The sequence below is a fragment of the Taeniopygia guttata genome, chromosome 3, assembly GCF_048771995.1.
Source record: "Taeniopygia guttata chromosome 3, bTaeGut7.mat, whole genome shotgun sequence".
Taxonomy (NCBI): Eukaryota; Metazoa; Chordata; class Aves; order Passeriformes; family Estrildidae; genus Taeniopygia; species Taeniopygia guttata.
The window spans coordinates 73,758,518-73,779,265 of NC_133027.1; the positions used below are offsets into that span (position 1 = coordinate 73,758,518).

The window sequence follows — 20,748 nt, forward strand, 5'->3', positions numbered from 1 at the left end:
TTTAAAAAGTTCCGGAGCTTTTATTCACACTTTTTTCTTAGGTATTTTTCAGTACAGTAGGAAACAAAAAAAAATATATAAAAAAACCAAAACACAAGCTATATTTACAATAGAACTTGTATCATTCTGATTTAGTTCACAGTAAATATTTTCCAGTGGATTTGATAAACAACCCATTCTCTGGAACCTTGATCATTCATCTCCAGTATCAGCAGCTACCTTCTGACAAAAAGAGTAAATTTTGCATCCAAAATTTGAAAATGACTTATGAAATCTGTCTTTGAATAAGATTTCTCAAATATGAGGTCTCTGTAACTGTTTAGATATAACAACATCCAGACATTCGTAAGCCCATTTCATTCATGTAGCTAGATGCATTAACATTAGCTTTCTGTCACTGATTTTCCTTATTTTTATCAAAGTGTTCTTTGTAAGTCCTATGGTTTCATCCCACTTGTTTTTCTCAGGGCTTGTGTATGTCACCAAGTTCTCAGTGTACTGCAAGACTGACTTCAAAAACCTATGAGAAATAACATTAGGGAAAAAACTCCTTTAAAGATTAAAAAAAAAAAAAAAAAAAAAAGAGAAGAGAAGAATACTGCAATGCCTGACTTAAAGTTGCAAACATCTTTAAGTTTCCAAATCTCCCTCAGGATTGGATGATCAATGCATTAAGGTTTGCTCTACTTTTGGAGAACCACTCCCTCCCTCACACCAAGATGGGAAGATCTTCAGAACTGCAATTAACACCACCATAGAAAGAATACAGTGACCAAATGTGTGACAGTTTTCCCCAATGGCTTCCTTTGCTTTCTTAGTCAAATGTTTCACAATGTATGTGATATCCAACCAGCTGTTAATTAACACAAATGGAGTAAAGTCAGCAACATACTGAATGCAACTTTTATGTATTAATAGTCCCCATCTACACTTCAAGAAAGTTATTTTAGCTCCTGACTGTCCAAGGTAAAATTATGACTATAATGATGAAAAATCTCTATAGTACAGATCAAAATGGAATTCTAGGGCAATTCCTATTACCATAAAGTAAATTTATATACTCACTTTAGATACTGCTGATAATCAAAAGGATTCTTCTTACAAACTGAATGAACACTGACTAGTTCCCGAGTAATCAACAGTAAGATGAGTCGCAACACTGGAGACAAAAATTTAATGCTAGAAATAAAATAAAAATACTTAAATAAACAAACTAAAACCAAATTAAAAATAAATCATTAATATAAAGTAAATATTAAGACTTCTGCGTGCAATCTAAATTGCTGGATATTGCAGAGTCGGGGGAAAAGAAAGATTATGAAATGTCCTTCAGCAAAAAGCAGCACAAATCCCAGAAAAGTAAACACAGACTATAAACTGAAAATGAGGGGGGAAAAGAAGTCAAATATCTAAGATTCTGAAGAAAAATTTGCAAGCCCATAGATAATAAACTACAGTTCAACTGAATCACAAATGTGTATCATGAGTTGTCAGTTTAAGCTATGATTCTTAAGCAACATGGTTAACATTTTTAGGAACATAACCTTCCAGTAACACAATACTTATAAAACTCTGGAAAGCTGCTATGATTAGGGGAAAAAAAATAATGGAATATTAAAACCTCTTCTATCTATAAAGAAACTGATTCAAGTGTAAAGATAAAAAGCAGTAAAATAAAGTAGATAAAATTTTCAAATCAGTTAAACCTATTGCAGTCAGATAAAACTTGAATGGCATTTATACACCTAAATAGGAAAAGCCAGAAATTTAAAAGATACTATCTAACATTCAAGTAATACTTGATTTGAAAGCTTGTAATTTACAGTGACATAATCTAGCAATGCCCCCAAATTACTCTCCAATTTGAGATTTTCTTGTTATTTCAATATTGCTACTTAATAGAAACCTGGTTGACACTTGATTCTGAAATGGTTAACAAGAAAATGCGAACACTGTTGACTTTAAACTTCCAAGTGAACCCACTGAAAGGCAGCAACAGCAGCGTGCAGCCATTCTTTCATAAACCCTAACCACTGAGTAAAGCAAAACCAGCAGCCAACCTGTTCAGCATCCGCCGATAGTTGAGCCTCTGGCGAGAACGCAGAGTCTTGTTAAGCCACTGCGTGTGTCTCAGCCCAGCGCCGGCAATAACCTGCTGGGACACTTGATGGCACTGCGAGCTTATTTTGCGGAGTAACACCACTACTTCCAGGACAGGTCGCGGGGAATACAGCGTGCAAATGCGTGTATCACAAAGTTCCACCAGCAGCCTCCAAAACAGGAAGGGATTTTTTTAACGTCAATCTTTTGTTAGCTGGATTTAACATTGGATACATTTCATATTAAGTGTGGTTTGACTCATAATGTTTTAATTCAGAAAACTTGGAAACAAATTGCCCTTATCTCATGACTGAAAAAAAGCAAGGACCTGGGTAGTAGGAGTAGTGATTGTGTTTTCTATCACTTTATTGAATACAAATGCAAAACTGATTATGATGAATATGGTTCCCATTTCAGATCAAAGAAACACAACCACAATAAACAAAACTGCCTGGCTGAAATGATACACTGAACACATCAAATCACAGCGGGGCTGTGGTTGAAGCCTCCCACCATAGCTCAACTCACAATGAATTAACCTCCACCATAATAAAACTCACTGAAACAAATGCTATTAATTAGTACTCCCATTAGTGCGTGGTCTTCTGGGCAGAACAAGAAGCAGACTTAACATTGTGTAGAATGCAGGTGGTGAGGCCATTTTTTTAAATCAATACCACACCAGATCATGCTTTGTTAAAGCTCACAAATATCTTCCTGCTGTCATATTTGCTACACTAATGTGTCGCACATCACTTGAAATACTCTGTTCTTACAGAAGTGTTTCTTAACCTCCCTCATGCTCAGTTTATCCCTGAGATAGCAAAACATTAATGACTTGACGTGATAAAGGCAGAAACCTCTAAGAAAAGGTCTAACACATCAATAATTAGGCTTCTTTGCTCCAAGTAATAAATTTGAAGATCGGTGGGTAGAAGCAGAAGACCCACATGTTATGTAAGTAAAACAACAGGCAGAATCATCTTTGCTCTATGCCACCCATGCCTGATGGGTTTCATCAGGAGTGTTTTGTTTCAACATATTCATTCGTCATGGGGCTCTTAAGGCTGCTCTAAGAGTGGCAATTAAAAGTCAAATTATTTTGATTATTATTCCAAATCAGACATAATTGGAATTAACATACCTACAAGTCTGATACCAAGTATAACAAGATATTTTTTCTTTCTGAATCTTGATATTAAAGCATGAAGAATAGAATTACATAGCAGCGTATTGCCATTTTGAATGCCACACACAACTGTGACACCAAGCACATTAAAACGATTTTCTGATGCAGTTTTTAGCACAAAACAGGCTAAAACCAACCTAATCTAGTAAGTACACAAATATTTAAAATATTTTGCTTTCATGGTCTGAAAAAAAAAAAAGGTTATTTCTTCAGGCTAATTTCTAAGTAAAATCTCTATTGTAATTCCAAAATGTACAATGTCTCATCCTTATTTTGAAGATGATGTTCAGCTCAATCCTAAAATTTTCAGATTGAATCAGCAGCAACACTAGAAAAATGCATACAATAATTCAAGCATTTCTCTGCAAACAGGGACAGGATAATTTAGACTTAAGAGTTCTTACATTGGGCTGCAAGTAGAAGCTGACATCGGGAACTGGGAGGGCATCATACTCACCTCTCTGTTAGGACACCATTGATAGGATCATCTGAACTACAGCAATTCTGGGGCATATAATGCTGCAACTGAGATATAATTTCAGATATCACCAAAATCAAAGTATTACCTTCAGCATTTCCTTCCAACCTTAAAAACAAAAGAGAAAAAAATGAGGCTAAAAAATAGTTTAGTACTCATTATTTCTTAGATAGATCAATATGCAGATTTTTTTGGATAGCAGTGTATCCAGTGTCCACTCTTACACTCTTATATTTCTTTTCCCTCTACCTTACAAGCATGATTTTCTTTCTCCAACTAAAGCAACATTTTCTCATTGTTAGCAATCTTCAGAACCCCTCTTAATCCTCCATTCATAAAAAGCCTACAGGATACTGATTATATGTATATGATAGATTAAATTTTCTTCTCTCAGCTCTAAACAAGTACAATATCCTCCAGTGATATTATTAATGACTTCTTCCTTTTCAAATAACAATAGAATGCTACATTCTTTTTCTAATTCATATCTTCTATAAAGTTTTCTACTGGTTACCAAGTCCTTTTCAGAGTAAGGAATTATTCGCTTTTTTATATCTGGGGATCTTATACAGCACATACATACCCTTTAATCTTTTGTACTTGTTCTTCAGGCACTATTGCCAACTCAGGCCATAAGTGGATACTCTTCATACATTCCAGAACCTCAAAAACATATAGTGAAAAATGTTTTGTAAAGTAGAGACTTTGATATGCTTTTCTTAGTGGCCAATTTAGAAAAAAACTGCAACAGCCAGTAAGTTATTTGTTCACTAGTCATAACTGTGTAAGCCAACTTCATTTGTTAAGGTTGAGGTTAGTACAAAAAGTAGATGTACACTTCCATGCAAAAACATTATCTGAACAAACTAATTTAGTATTCTTTGTTTTTTATTTTGAATATAAAAAATTAACTAACAAGACTTGTAACACACTGTTTTTATGCTGTTGAAAAGTAAAAGAACTAGGTATTTCTACTGCAATCTCAAATCAATAGAGAAACATCCTCAAACAGTTCATTAAACTGATTGGCAGAGAACTATTATGACATTGGAAAGCAGATTTTGCTACCATAACAGAATCTTAATCAGCTGGCCTTCATACAGTATAAAAAACTTAGTAATAGCCTAATCCTGGGGACAGGACCTAGCAGTGGTCCTGACATAAAAAAAAAGCATATGGAGATTGAGAAAACTACAGAAAAGCAAACACTCAGGTAAGAATAAAGTTATTTCATGATCTAGAACACAAATATGGTATTAATTGCATTAACAGGAGTGTGCATAATTATATCTCATTTTAGCAACTGTGATTTCCTTTACGTTTTGAAAAATAAAGCAAAAAAAAAAAAAGAAAGTAAAAAGAAAGTAAGGTTTGAACTTTTTTTTTAGGACAATCAAAGCATGAAGAAATGAATTAGATAATTTTGAGGATTCACAATTTTAAGAGTCACAATGCTGTCACAGATGGAAGTACCTACCTGTTTCTTGAGTCGGGAAATTGGATGAAATCGAGATTGGTAGCAACTTGCACAGCTCATCAGTGGTTTTATGACCATGTGTTCCTGATTTACAAGATCACAGACAATACACAACAGTTTCTCTAAGCTGTCCTAATCATATGCAGACTCAGACTTATATGTCATTTTATGCATGCCACCTATAGCACTGATGTCAGCAAACATTTCCAAATGTCTGAGGGCTGAAAGAAGTAATCAGCACAGTGAATGGTTGAAGCTTAATTTCACATATTTTAACTATGAAGCCTGACAGCAGCTGACAGAAAAGCAACCAAGTATTCTCTTAATGCAGCAGTACACAGTACATCTTGAGAAACTAAGAAAGAGCTGCAACTAATAAATGGAAGATTTATCTCATAGGTTCCTGCATGATATTGAAAGAAGTAATCTCAAATATAAACAGGAAACTGGGGAGAGCAAACACAATAATTGTTGATGTTGAGAAACATAGTGCTAGGCAAAAAGCATTTACAAATTCATAATGTAAGTATAGATACAAATAACACTTCCATTATCAAGGTGCTCTTATTTACAGTGTCTCTGGAAAAGAAAATCTCAATAACGACACACAGATATTCTACATACCTTTCGGATAATTCTGCAGATAAATAGGCGAGTTCATCAACACAGTTGGACAAAATTAAGTGGAATCATTATAATTTATGGATCAGCTTTTTGAATAAGGACTGGTTAAGCCAACAAATGGTAGAGTAAGAAAAGATAACATTTTGGAAAACTTTCTGTACTCTATTTAGCTACAAAACTAGGCAAAAACATACTTTCACAATTTTTTACTTAGAGGAATATTTCATCTGTACAAAAAGTAGTTGTCAGGAAAGATTCAATTATAAAACTCTATCTAAAATCATATTTGGTATCCAAAATAACAAAAAAAAAAAACAAACCTGAGAACAAAATACTGGTCCCTACCTTAAGAGAAAACATATTCTCATCTGAGAATCTGCAGAGAATAGTAATAGCAAATCCAATTATCTGGTTAGCTATTTCTCTGGGAAATGTTTCTAGATTGATCTCTCCATGGCTTAAACGATCTCTTATACGTGGGCCCTCCTGGTAGTTCAAGAAATCCCAAAGGAAATCCTGTGGAAACACACACCAACTATACAGAATTCCATTCTATGTGTATTCATACAGAATTGAACATATTCGGTGCATAGAATATCTCTGAAAGACAAGTATGTGACTGTGTCTATATTATAGGAGTGTTCAGATACTCAGAAAAAAAACCCAAAACAACAAAACAGTGCAAACTAAATTTGTAACATACATTCTATATTGTGACAGTTAACAACAGATTTCCATCAGCTCAATGTCCCAGGCCCTTCAGAGCCCCACTGACTCTGGTGACAGAATAGTAACCTCAGATCTCCCCTATACTCTCAAAAGACCTCTAAACTCAGAAGCCCTGGTTTTTCTGTTCACAATCTGTTTGGGTAGTAAGATGCAGAATGTGCTCTGATAGGTTTGAATCACATTTCTGTGCTATCTGCCCGGACAATGTAAGGCATGTCTCACAAGCAATCAGAAATAAGTTTTGAAATTTCCCTGTATGAGCATCAGTTCTTCTCCTGCTCCATTCAGCTGAACTTCAGGAGTCTAGAGACAAATATCTCTGAAACACTTATATTTCAGAAAGAAAGGTAGCCTCATATCCTAATGAAATATAGTTTGTCAGGTATGACTTCATAACCTCCACAATAAAAAAGGCTAACAAGCTTCTAAGGTTCTAAGCTGCTGGACATAAGCTATATGAAATAATTGAGTATTAGGCATATCATAAAGATTATTACTAAGTGAAACAAACAAACAAAAGACAGTGATGACAAAACCCTAGAACACTTTCGAAACACTTCCCATGGCAGGCTCTTCAAGAACTACAGGTAGCTGGTTGACTTCTTCATTATCCAAATGCTTTGCTAGCATCTAGGAAAAAAAAAAATAATTGAACAGAAACTTATTGAATTGTTGAAGACCATATAATCAAAGAAGAAACACCAACTAAAATAGTTTTCCTAATCTGATGTGATTACTTCTGCTACTCTAGAATCAACATTCCTAATTAATACTGACAAACAACTTGAAATAATTCAATCAATTTGTAAAACTGAGGATTTATGCTGGCATTATTTATTTGTATTTATTTTGAATAACTGAACCTAGGAAAAATAGCAGAATGTTTGTTTCTGCGTAGTGCTGAATTTCAAGATAAAAACATTTAGGAAAAAAATAGTCTGTTCATTACATTTTGCATTAATATTGATATTTGCTGAAGCATTCAAAATTTAAAGTGTTTACTGTCCACCATCTTTTATTTGGGGAAAAATGTTAGAAATAATGCCATATTCAACAAAAGAAAGTGCATTCTTAACTCTAGTAATGGGAAACATACATGGTTTAAATTCTGACACTGATATATATATATATATATATTTAGAAAAAAATCACAGTACCTCATCAAAAGTGGTGTAGAGAGCAGAAGACTAGAACAAAACACAAATAATATTATTTGGTTTTCAGACAAAATCAATTAACTAGTCATGTATATAAAGCTTTAGTTTATTCATTTCCATGAGATAGCAGAGGTGCGCAAATAGCAAAAAAAGTCCCTTTATGAATGAAAAAAGGCACTTTGGGATTTTGTGCTGAATTTTTTAAAACAAATATATCATGTTCTGCTTTTCACCCTAAATACTGTTTCTGAACTTTAATCTTTCACTACTTTTTCAGTCCTTTTTAGAAGCACAAAAAATATTAAAGGCATTAATGAATCTCAAATGGAGATTTGTAAATAATATTCCAAATTTTATTGAAATTTTGTGGGGTAAATCTGTAAATGGTCGTAAACACTACATTTCTAGAATAACTCTTTTGCAAATATTGTAAGCACTAAGTCATATTTAACTTTAGACAAAAGTTTACCTCTGCTGTTAGCAATCGATTTGGACATTTATTAATTGTAGTGAAAAGCACTCTAAGTCCAACTTCCAGCTGAGGAATTAAAAGAATCACACTGTCAGCATACCTGAAAAAGTAACAGAGATATCCAAAGGGTGTTTTTCTTCCTTATAAATATAAACTATTTCAGAGTTACAGTCTTGGACCAAACAACCCTGACAAAATTCCTTTGTAATGCACTTTGTAAAAAAACAATAAATGACTAACTGTGCCAAACAGAAACTGACCACTGAATTCAAGCTCAGAGATGAGAATAACTCTCAAAAAGATGGAGCATGTGAGAGAAAAACAAAACAATACACTTTTTTTGAAAATTAGAAATAAGTGTGATTTAACATGGGAAGATTTATTTCCACTTGCTTTGTAAACCCCTCCTTTTTTGCTACATCACCAAAAACTCTTTTTGGGCTTCAAAATATGGTTTACAATCTTAGCTGGCACAAAACAAAGTTATAACTCAACAAACTTTCCAAGAGATCACCATAACAAAGCATAACAATATGCTGTGAAGTAATTTAGTATAAAGCCTTGGAATCTGCAAATGCAATTATAAAAATATAGAATATATTCTTTTTAGTTTCTATTTTAAAAAAATTACAAGATCTTACCTGTTTTGCTTAAAAGCTGTTAAAGCAGCGATCCAAAATGGTATCATAATTTTTAAGACAAAACTGGACAGTTTTACAAGTTCTTCAGCTATGGAAAGTATTTCACTATGAAGATCTGCAAGTTAAAAAAATAACATTGAAAAATTACATACAATCTACACTTTACTAATGAATTTTAAATATTTCACTGAAAGTAAGATATTATTTCAACATTTGTAAAGGGAAATTTAAAAGTTATCCAATTTATTTTAACTATGCAAGTACAACAGTAGTCATATTTAAGATCTGAATTTAAATATGTAAGATTGCATTTGTGATGATAATATAAAATTATAGAGTAAAACCATTTAAAAAAGTCATGTTTCCTTTTTATTGAAAGACTACATAGCAACTGGACCCAGCTTCTCTACCTACTTCAGATACTTTAAAAAAGTATAATATTAATGAATCATTTCTATTCAGCCAGAATCAGTAGACTAGTAGGAACATTTGAACATGAGCATGTTTTTCCTATTTTATCAATTTTCTGTGTTGAGAATACAGCATAATAAGCTAACACTTCATACTTCAATGCTACCACGTAATGAAGCCCACACTTATAAATTCATATTATAAATGTTTTATCCAAGAGAAAGCTTAAAACGATAAGTGTAACTTGATTGCAGTAGGTGTTTTCTCAAAGCTAATCAACAGCCATAGGATTTACACTACACTATTATTGGAATCTTATCAGCTTGATTTGGTTCCCAAAAACTCTGTCTCAATTTCTGGACAGATGTTCCACTGATTATATAGCACAAATTGATCATGATCACCATTGACACCAAGATCCCCTATATGCTATTATTGCCTTTAAAAAGTAGGAATAAACCGAACAAGGTCTGTGGACAGGAAGAAGATTTTGATCTGACACTTCAAATCCTTCCCCGAGAAACACATTAATCTAGTGAAAATGTGTCACCATCTTTTACTCTGTTTCAACACTACCTTCCCTGTAAGACTAACGGCACTCCTGCTGTGACCCTAGCAGCTGGAACCCATTGATTCTGAAAAAAGTTAGATTTCATAAAGGCAAACTAGATGAATGTTATATGAAATTAATTCTCATAATCAAAAAAATGTAACATACAGTTGAAGTCTTTTAGAAGTAGCCATATTTAATGCTTCAATGTGTTGCAATTATTTTAGAATGCAGAAGTTTTTTACTCAATAGTCAGTGAACTATCAACATATTAAGATGTCCTACAAGCATGATTGGTTCACCCAATGACGGTGTATACAGGTATCTTAGTTAAGATTTAATCTTGGAACTCTGGGAAATGCATTATTTTTGGCAGCACTTTTGGACAAGGAAACAATAGCAAATACAGGATAATAAAAAATTTGCTAGTGGTTAAATACTTGCCTGGAAATGCATCAAGCTCCTCTAAGCTAATGAAGATGACATAAGGTCGATGTACTAAAACACCTTTAGTTTGCAGAAGATAGGTCTGTAACAACTGACCCAATCCTGCAGTTAAGAAGAGCAGCATAGCACAGTATCTAGGGAGAATACCACAATATATTAGAAAAGCTTATACAATGAAATTTTTTTTTGCAAAGAACCAACATTTTTGGGTTAGGAACAAAGGGGTTTTTTCACTTTTTTGAAAAATGCCCAGAATGTACACTCCCCATCTGAGTAGGAGCACTTAATAATTAATCGCATTCTTAAGCATGATAAAAAGGGTAGAATTAGATAAAAAACATCACTGTATTCTACATTGGCTGCTGTTGCTCCTCCTTCTACCCCATTCCTCTGTCTTTTGTTCCAAATTACTCCTCACTGCCCTGACTTAAAAAAAAGTTAAACTTTCTTGTTTCCCCTAATAGTACAAAGCACGCTGGACCTAATACTGGCCACCTTTGTAATGGCAGAAGTATTCTATGGAAATCCATTTCCAAAAGAAGCAGAAGCTGCAAGGGAAATTAATTTTCTTTCCCATAAGAGAAGTGAGTGATTACTAACCACTTTCCAAGAACTCACAACTCTGACTGGTAAGAAAAGGAGTGTTTTTTTCCTGGTAACTTACTTGGCAGGAATTTCTTGTGGTGATGCAAACCCATGCCACAAAACATTACGAAGGTTCAGACCATGTGGAGATCCAATGAATACCCTCAGTACATTCATCTAATTAATAAACAAAGCAATTACTGCATGAAGAAATCTATTATTTTTTTCCTTTCTTAACCTTCTTACTTTTATTACCTTTCCCTGGCAGAAAAGTTCAGAAATCATGAAGAAGCTACGTCTACTGTCAAGATGACTAGCCACCACTTATCATAGTAACAGAAACTCATTAATTTCAATTCCCACTGTTCTCTGAAGGAGAAACTTTCAGCTGATTTGTACAAGATATAGAATATAATATGGGAAGAATCAAACAAGTTATTAAATATCCCAAACAGTTATGACAGGCAAACAAATAAGATCAAGTTTATCGCTTAGTGCTTGTAGTATAAATCTACTGTAATTTAGTGCAAATTAACACAAGGTACATTTGGTAGGAAGAAAACCAACTCAGTAGTTATTCCTTATTTCAAAACTATGTACTTACTACATCTTGTCCAAAGACATCTGCAAGCTGCTCAGATGCAAGTAAGTCTCTTAGAAGGAAAGGACAATCATTGCCCTTAAGTAAATACACCTATTAAGAAAAAAAGGGCAGAACAGATAATAAATAATTTAGTATACTTTGTATCTCAAACATATAATTTGACTATTTCACACAATAACAATTTTCGTTATTGTAAAAACACTAATCAAACAAAACCCACTAAATCCTTAAAAAGGCTTTAAATTCTGCAATTGCACAACGAATTAAAATCTAGACAACGCATCAGGGAAGAGTGGATATTTTGCTTAATGTGACCATAATTAGGCTTTTCACAGAGTTTGTACTTATACTGCTTTTTTCTCCAAAAAATCCCACAAAAACCAATAAGGCACAACCTGAGTAAGGCACAACCTTATTAAGAATACCTAAACTCTATCAAGGACAGCATATTTCATTTTTACAATAGAAATTTATAGGATCTATCATTGTGAAAGGGAGGAGACTTATTTGTTTTGTGACTCAGACTGTTCTTCAAACTAGGTTTTATCCTTGTTGGACAATATTAGCATCTCAAGCTTCAACTGCTATCACACCTTCCATTCTTGGTACTCTCCCTGACATTCTTTTCCAATCTTTGGTGATCTGTTATACTGAAAAATTTACTATGCCCCACATTTGGGCAAATTGGTTTGTGAGTTAGCCCATTGCTCTTTCTCTGTCATTTCCTTCTCCAGAGCTCCTTACACATGTTGAACAACTAGCCATTTTAACTTACCTGGCTGTAAAACAGCCCAGCAGCAAAAACTGTTTAAGTAGATGTTTCTCCCTTCTCCCTGGGCAAGAAGTTATCCAGCAGCCTGTCTTTCCAGCTGCATGCCACCCCTCACAGAAGTTAATACACCACCAGATCGTCTGTGGAAGCTATGATACTCCACTTCAGTTAAATAAATGAAACTAATAAAGACCTACTGTGTACACTGATCAATAGAATGCTTATCTTTCCTAATTAATTTCGTTAGTAACAGCACTCGCACAAACAACTGTACAAGCACTGGTGAAGGAGCTCCACATATGTTTCCATCAGCACAACTGGATCCAGGAAAGAACCTCTGTCCAACTCAAAATGCATGTGGACTATTAGTGTACTACTACAAAACAGGGTAATATCACTTTTTACAATGTACAATTAAATCCAAGAGCTCATTCCCATCTTATAAAGCCAAATCTGCAATAGACTCCTCATGCTGGCACTTACGTCACCCAAAGCACGCTCCAAGCATGATGTTAGTTTCATTAAGCCAAGAGCAACTTCTGTAGCTTGTGTAGATTGCAAAACATCAAACACTTCCAGAAATACCTGCATAATGGGGGAGAAGAAGAATGTTGTGCTCACTATTTAAAATGAAAGATCACATAGCCAATAGCACAGAGAAATGTGAATATTCCTCCATGATAGTTGCTATGCAAATGTAGAAAGAAAACCATGCCAAATAAATGAAAATGTAGATACCTGGAGAGAAATTTCCCTAGAGTACCTCTTGATATCTAGTGCCTTACATATTTAAAAATTATCCATAATAACTTTCCAAGGTGAAACTTGGCATTAGGCACAGATTATTAGAAAAACAAAATTACAAGCAACCATCTATCAGAGAAGGACAATTAGTTACAAATTCTAAGCATTTTGGTTCATGGATATCTGTTCTGTGTTCTCACACTAAACTTCCACAAAAAGTTCAGGTGCCAAAATACAAACTTAACAGAAATTTGCATACCTCTGTGCAGTTTGTCCAGTGGAACCATGATGTATACTGAATTACAAACTGATCCTTGGTCAGAGATTTGAAGTACGAATTAACAGATTCACAGACAGGTCCTAATGATCGTATGCTTTTGATATAATCCACGCTTTGATCTTAAATTGAAAAATTGAAGATGATTAGGGTACCAACCTTCCTGAAAGTCTAATATTTTAAAAATCACCTACAGTTTGTGTACATATTTAACACCGACAGTTTTATCCTGACAATTTTAGTACAACCAATACAAGACAATTTACACCAAAACAGCACACAGAAAAGGTACTGAAAAGTAAAACTGCAATGCAAAACCAGGTAACATCAAGCACCTTCTCCAAACAGAACTAAAAAAACCCACAAAAATAGTATCCCAACAGAAACTTAACACAAGAAAATATGGAAATAAATAGGATCATTATGTTCTGCTTCTGTTGAAATATAAAGAACCTGCTAGAATTTCTATAGAAATCCCATATATCAAGCTGGAAGCTAGTGCAGGCTCAGTGAGAGTCAAACTGCACCACTTATGGCCTTTAAAGAAGGCAGATGGATGTGGTACCTTACAGAGTGGTATCATTGCCTCTTTTTCATGAGACACTTTTTCTAGGAAAATAAATTCTTCTGGTTTACTGAAAGATATTTCTACCACCTCTGGAAATTTATAACAGAGCTTGCATGATGCAATTTACAAATTAAAATTCTATTAATTCATCAGGACATCAGGACATAAATACTTTGTTTTGGCTAAAAAACAAAAACAAACTATTCCACATAGAAGGGAAAAAAGACCATACTTCTGTACAACCTAAAGCTGGGAAACACAAACAGAAGCAACAGTAGCAATATTGATGGCCCCAGGCTTTTAAATTTAGTGCAAAAGCACTATAAAGAAAACAGAACAGGACAATTATGTGGTTGGAGAGAAGCAGAACTGAATCCCTTATGTAACAGGCACATTTAGCTGGGAACCAAGATGAAGGCAAAGTAGGAACTGCTTAGGTAGAACAGATTGCACGACCCTTAGGAGCCAGCAAAAGCCAAATACCAAATGCACATGAAAAATTTAAAGCTCTTTGTAGGTATGAACTCTACATACTCTAATATGCAGCAGAGCTAGTAGTGTACTGTAACAAACTGTCACAACTCAGCTAGGATTGTTATGAGCTGTACTGAAATTCTGCATCAGTCTTACATGCATCACTACTACAGCAGGCAAACACCAACCTGATTCAAGGTAACACACATGCTCTGTAACAGCTTGCCAACATACTTCCCCGTTTTCAGATAAAATGTTATCAATATCATGGGTGTCTTTCTTCTCAAATCCAAGTTTGCAAATTGCATAATGCACAGGTTGAGAAAGGCAAGTAGTGACCGAGTCTGGCAACGCCATCTAGAACAAGCACACACACACAGAGAAAGAATCCTTTTAACAAGAAAGCACATGAGAACAAAAAAATTATTAAAACATACCCATCAGCACAGTTATATGGTGTCTATAAAGAAGCTGTTTGGGTTTGCAATGCAAGTTTCATTCTCATACATGATGAAAGGAACTCTCAACCAGGAACACCTTCATAAAACTGAGGGAAAGCATTGCTCTGTTTTCACAAGGTCAGGATGGTGTATTTCATGACAAGATAGACTGAAGCAAAATATCCCAGTTTATATAGAAATGTTCTGCCTAATCTCTGAGCTTGCAGAGAAACTCATGCTACTTCAAGTAAACCAAGAGTGTCAGTCCTTACAACCAGCAAGATCCTTGGAGGGAGGCAGAGGAAGAATACATTAATTCTGTAGCAATGCTACTGCAATTTAAGCATTCATGCTATTTGCACATTAGTCTAAACAGAAATATCAACTGATATAAAAGCACACATTTAAATTTTTAAAATTGCACAGATAAAACTGCCCATGTTAACAAGCAGGAAAATGCTTCTGATTTAGTTAAAATAATCACACTTCTTCACTCATTAGATAGACAAGAAATTTATAATAATAAAGTACCACAACTAATAATAATTAAAAATATGCCATTAAAGTCAAATTAAAAACATTTTTCCTCTCTAATTGGGTGGCAGAATTAACCCTCACATATGTAATTTCTGAATTCATGGCTTCAAGGAGAGAAGAAATATTTATATAGCTATCAGGACTAAGCAAGGGTAACAGTTCCCGTCGGAAACCACTATTAGCTGCCATCTGGAGTACCTACCTGCTATTTAAAGAAAAACGAATTTAAACATCTACAATGTTCCTAAGATTATATCTTAGGATATATCATTCAGTCCATCTTAATTTGTGTCTGTTCCCCTTCCCGTTCGCCGTTTCACTGTCAAGGACAGAAGGCCAGAGCGAGCCCTGCACGACCGCTGCCACCCTTTACCACTATCGTTCCTGCAAAGCGGGCCTGGCACGGGGCAGGGAGGTGACCTCCGCAGGGAGGGCAGGCCAGCAGCCCCGGGCTGGCGCTGGCAGGAGCAGGGCAGGGCTCTCCCCTCCCCGCAGCGCCGGCCCTTTGACGGGGCCCGGCCCTTTCCCGGGGCCCGGCGCCGCCGGTCCCGCCATGGCCGCCGCCGTCTCCGTTACCGCCGCCCGCGCGCCGCGTCACGGCCGGCTCGCGGGCAGGGCCCGGGCCGCCGCACCCGCACAGCGGGGCTGCCGCCACGGCCATGGAGGGAGGGAAAAAGCGCCAGGACAAAGACACGGTGAGCGGCCGCCAGGGCTGAGCCGGCCGGGGCTGGGGCACCGCCGGGAGCGGGGGCAGCGGCCCCGGCGCGGGAGGGTGCGATGCCCGACTTGGGGGGGTGTGGTGGTCCGGGCCTGCCGCGCTTCAGTTGGAAGGGATGGATGGGGTGCGGAGAAGGTGGGTTAAAGGGTGCGTGTGATTTTGTGAAAATTGGTATCGGGAATTCTTGGTCTCGGTTAGCGGCCGGTTTGGGATAGCGCGTGCTCTCCCTGCCCGCTCAGGCGCGATGCCCGCTCGCGCCCTGCAGCTGGCGCGCCGGCTCAGGCGCCGCAGGGCCGAGCTGCTGTGATGGCAACGAGAAGGGAAGTCCTGCCTTCGGTGGGGCAGCCTCGCCAAACTGGGGTGCTGCTCTGAGCTAGAAGCCGTGCCCTCTTCTGAAGGAATACACAAGAACTCTTTTTTGTTTGTTTTAACAATTAAAACCTATTGGTTGTTAAAATGGACTTAATAGCAAACAGAATTTCATTTAAATAGCAAAAGCATTTTTTCTTCTTTTTTTCTCTTGGCATACTTCCTTCCATATGTCCAAAGTTAAGCCAATGTACTCGAGTTGAGTAGCCTAAGAACAAGCGTTTTTTGGTCAAGTGCTCAAATGCAGTCAGTTCTTGAACATCTGAGAGTTTCATTCACAGAAGGTGCAAATATTTTACAGAAACGTAATTGCAACATTGTGCTAAAACTTGGGGGTTTACTGTGGATTCTATACAGTGATATACAGAAGTAGGTTTATTTACTAGCCACATCTATAGTGAAATCAAGGTTTTTGGTTGCCTCATTAGAAAATGCAATGACTTCTTGCAAGTGATTATGAAAACTCCTGTCACTAATAATAGCAGGTAAACTTTTAAGTATGGCCATTATTAGAAGTTGTATGCTATAGACATGATTTTTTTTCCATCATTGATGTAAGAGGTTGAAGGTAGTGTGGCTCAAGCTGAACCATGTCAGCAAAGAATCACTGGATAGCACCTTTTTTCACAAGTTAATTGCTACTCACATGGATGGGGATGCTCATTTGAAGACCTCAGCTGCAAGGCTTGAGGTGTTTTTTCTAATGTTAGGTGTCGTGTGTTGAGCATGTCAGGGTGGTAGTCTTTTGAGATCTGAGTTTGCAGGTAGTAGATAATGAGTGTCCACACGATAAAGTGCAAATGTGTTTGGTCCCTGTGATTTAGAGTAAGTGCTATTCAGAGTTCAACAAACACCAGCAGGCAATTTGCACTAAGGCTGCCAACATCACTGCTTTTAAGGAACTAGAGGACACTTTTATGTAATGTCCACAGCTTTTGACAAGAAAGAATGTGCAAGTGATTTCGTGGAGAAGAAACTGCATTTCTTCCCTGATTCTTAAAACTCCTCAGATGGAAAGAGTTGTGAGCCCCTGAGTAGCATGTCTTCTAAAATAATTCTCATTAGACTTTTATATTATCCATAAGTGACTTTTTTTCTGTACTTCTTAGCATAAGCCTTGCATTGTGATGTTATTTCACCTTTGTGTTCTTTTCTGCTCTCCTGGAAAGGAACTGATGATTGTCTCTCAATGTTAGATTGTAGCAGTAGTCAGGAAGTGGAGCTGAGACTGAGGAGTCGGTGAAACTTGGAAGTGGTTTGTTAGTTAGCTGGTATGGAAGACCATTGCCTGTGGCAATTGTTAGGTTCTCATTGGTTCCTTGTGCTTTTCTGTATGTTACTATTTTACAGTTCTATTTTAAGCCATCTTGGTGGACAGCAGGTGACTTTTTTTTTTTTTTTTTGCAACATCAGACTTGTTTCTTGCATTCATAGAGGCACAAGTTTTGTTATGTAGGTTGCTGAGATAGAGTACATAGCTGGATGGGGAGAAAATGTGATTATCAGAGATCTGGGTTTCAGTTCCAAGCAAAATTACAAAGCTTTGCACACCGGAGCTTACTTTTTCCTTTTTTTATTTATTTATTTTTTTTTTTAAATGAGCAAATTAAATCATCATTACATAAGCTACTATTTTAGTAACAAGGAATAAGGACAAGCAAAATGAAGTAGTAAATGAACCAAATCTGTATTTTGGATATTGGATAGGCTATTTGAATGAGAAACTTGAACTTGTGGCTAACAGTCTTGTATGGGTATGTTAACACCTCTGTATTTTTCTTTGGAAAAGGGAGTGGATTAAGGATGGTAATATGGTGTATCTGATTGACGAGTTTAAATGCAAAGTTCAGTTGGATTTTGCTGAAAAAGAATTTAAAGTTGAGTAGAAGTCAACCACTTCTCCTATTTCGGGCAAAACAGTAGTGTTAAAACAGGCAGAAGATGATATCCAGCTTCTAGCTTTCTGTGGTTTTTGTTAACATATTCCTAAACTAATTGTTGGGTTTTTTTTTTCCTTTTAGCTGTACACCATAAAGTATTATTTAGTGTCTTTAAATTCTAAAATATTGACATGTGATGTGGATTTTTTCTTATTATTTTGTACAGTCAAAAGGAAAAAAACCACCTCAGGATGCTTCAGGCACAGCTCCAACAGAAGGAAAGGCAAAGCCAAAAAGCTGTAACACATACAGACTGGAGCCACGTACTAAAGTTCGGGATGCTTTAGTCAGAGACAAAGCTGAAGCAATACTAACGGTATAGTATCATTTCAAGTAATTGTCTCATTGCAAAAGCAGCTTGTCTTGCAGAAGTATTTACGGAACTGTGAATACTGCATAAACTTAAACACACATAAATCTCTGCAGTCTTTTGAGTTTTGGCACATGAATGTAATGTGAACATACTCGGTTTTGCAAAGTGCAGAAGGGCCTCTGCAAGGTCACTGCTGAGCATGTGCTGTTTGGGTGGAACTGAAGCTTCATAAACTCCTGCATTTTTTTAAGTCAAATTGTGCTACAGCACATTTCAAAGTACCATAATCCACAAAATGTTCAGTTAGCAAAAGATCATGACATCAAATTTGTGGGTTTCTATTAATTCTGCTAATATCACAGGACCTGCATGAAATTACTTGGTATCCTTGACAGTCAGACTGGTACATATACAAATTAAGCCAAAATGAAAGAAAACAATTTGTTGAGGTAATCCAAAGCTGTTAGTGGTATTTGAACAGTTATTACCAGATCTTTTTAATTCTGCTGTCTGGAAGACATATCTTGGGTATTTGGAACAGATATTTGTAGCACTGTTTTCCAGTGAACTGAGCTCAAATAATGGAGAAGAGTACACTCCTGATTGTTGAATAGAGATTGGCTGGGCATGTGTGTCACCTTTAAAAAAACAGATAAAACATTTTGGAGTAAAAGCGGTTCATCCTTTGCTGTTTGAGACCATCGTCTGTACTGACTATTCAATTCATTAATTCTTCTCATGGTCTTGTAATGAAAATGACTGTAAAGGATGTTTTTTGCAAAAGACTACTAGGATGAAAACTAAGATCTTTCAAAATTGTTTTTGATAGAAGAAACTACAGGAAGCCACGTATGATGGAGCTTCTAGTCCCTTCTTGTGTGCTTCAATATCAGAAGAAATATTAAATGCTGTGAAGGAATTGGACTATGACCGTTATAAGTATGTGGTGTCAGTGCTAATTGTGGAAAAGGCAAATCAGGCAATGATTGTAAGCAAACATATTATTTGTTACACCTTTTGAAAATTAAAAACAACTTTTAGAACTGTGTGTTATCTCCTAGGTGTTCTTTCACTTTCAGCAGCTTAACTTGTTTGAGGAGGTCCTGAACCTTTTACCTCTTTTATGGGTAATAGTATCCCAGGTGACAATTCAAGGTGCTGCTGTGATTCTGCCTACTCTCTGAAGGTTGTTGTCTTCATGTGTTCAGTAAGTTGCAAACACCCCCAACTGCGTTTTCCTGTCACTCACTTGTTTCCACTGCCTGCTGTCCCAGTACAATTCCATGAGTTCAGCGAATTTTGTTTTTCTTTGTCCAGTGTACTTGGACATTTGGGTTCTCACATTCCACGCAAAATGCTATGCAGTTGTAGTGTTGGGTGTCATGGAACAGAAGGGTGGTAAGGAAAGGGCTGGTAACTGCAGCTGCCACTAGACATTCTCCTGGAACTTTAAATTAACACCAGTCATCTGAACTTGGAACACCTAAAATAAAAGGATTCTAGATTTTGCTGTGTTGGTGTATAAATTTAGTATTCCAATTAGCTTGGAGCTCCCACTGGCATTCAGAATGCTCTATCTGTCTAGTAGAGTGTCAAAGAACACTTCTGCTTTGGAGTGTTCATTATCAGTTTTTAAAACCTGATTGAAACCAACCTGTGTTTAGTGAGTTACATGAAACAATGTTTGAAGGGTTCAGCTTCAGTACCAAATCCAGATTGTGAGTTGCCTGCATCTACCTGCTTTTCTGGTGCCATCTCACAGTATACTGCCTCTTAAGGGGTGCTTTGACTAAGGAGCTGTAGGTGCAAACAGATTAGTGAAGTGGTCCAAGTTAACTTTTTCTCCCAAGGAATGTGTTTATTCCATCCATCAATTCACACAGTTCAGCTTTGAAAACAATTTTATCAAAAAGGCTGAGAGCCCAATAAATTTACAAGTAGGCTGTAGTAATCTGGAGGTGGAGGAGTGGGGAATGTGACTTTGGTTGTACGTGCTCCCAAAACTGATGTCTAGTCACACTGATATACAATTGCTTTTGAAGGGGTGCTCCTACTGTATGTTAAATTGTAACAAGTGAACAGAAGAGAGAACTGGGGGTTTGGGGCTGAGATTTTTGGATCTATCTGTGTGG

At 36.4% G+C, this 20,748-nt stretch overlaps 2 protein-coding genes across 6 annotated transcripts in view; one reads left to right on the forward strand and one right to left on the reverse strand.

Moving 5' to 3' along the window:
* ERMARD (ER membrane associated RNA degradation) overlaps positions 1-20,748 on the reverse strand; it is a 23,412-nt gene continuing 2,664 nt past the window's right edge. The window contains exons 1-18 of one of the 3 annotated variants that reach the window (XM_072927139.1): positions 15,479-15,619; positions 14,488-14,656; positions 13,240-13,379; positions 12,720-12,821; positions 11,465-11,554; positions 10,940-11,037; positions 10,273-10,409; positions 8,868-8,982; positions 8,224-8,326; positions 7,755-7,784; positions 7,158-7,227; positions 6,214-6,383; positions 5,245-5,328; positions 4,351-4,430; positions 3,747-3,875; positions 2,061-2,270; positions 1,066-1,179; positions 1-520 (exon numbers count right to left, since the gene is read on the reverse strand). In XM_072927139.1, the coding sequence (XP_072783240.1) occupies positions 361-520; positions 1,066-1,179; positions 2,061-2,270; positions 3,747-3,875; positions 4,351-4,430; positions 5,245-5,328; positions 6,214-6,383; positions 7,158-7,227; positions 7,755-7,784; positions 8,224-8,326; positions 8,868-8,982; positions 10,273-10,409; positions 10,940-11,037; positions 11,465-11,554; positions 12,720-12,821; positions 13,240-13,379; positions 14,488-14,656 (2,001 nt within the window). In that variant the 5' untranslated portion in view covers positions 15,479-15,619 and the 3' untranslated portion in view covers positions 1-360. Of the gene's footprint in view, positions 521-1,065; positions 1,180-2,060; positions 2,271-3,746; positions 3,876-4,350; positions 4,431-5,244; positions 5,329-6,213; positions 6,384-7,157; positions 7,228-7,754; positions 7,785-8,223; positions 8,327-8,867; positions 8,983-10,272; positions 10,410-10,939; positions 11,038-11,464; positions 11,555-12,719; positions 12,822-13,239; positions 13,380-14,487; positions 14,657-15,478; positions 15,620-20,748 lie in introns of those variants that run through there. The other 2 variants (XM_072927138.1, XM_072927140.1) reach the window with 2 other exon arrangements.
* The window catches only part of DYNLT2 (dynein light chain Tctex-type 2), a 5,280-nt gene continuing 373 nt past the window's right edge, over positions 15,842-20,748 (forward strand). Inside the window, exons 1-4 of one of the 3 annotated variants that reach the window (XM_030268338.4) lie at positions 15,842-15,971; positions 18,470-18,619; positions 19,446-19,604; positions 19,696-19,823. In XM_030268338.4, the coding sequence (XP_030124198.4) occupies positions 15,936-15,971; positions 18,470-18,619; positions 19,446-19,604; positions 19,696-19,800 (450 nt within the window). In that variant the 5' untranslated portion in view covers positions 15,842-15,935 and the 3' untranslated portion in view covers positions 19,801-19,823. The remainder of the gene's footprint in view (positions 15,972-18,469; positions 18,620-19,445; positions 19,605-19,695; positions 19,824-20,748) is intronic. The other 2 variants (XM_072927143.1, XM_002189974.5) reach the window with 2 other exon arrangements.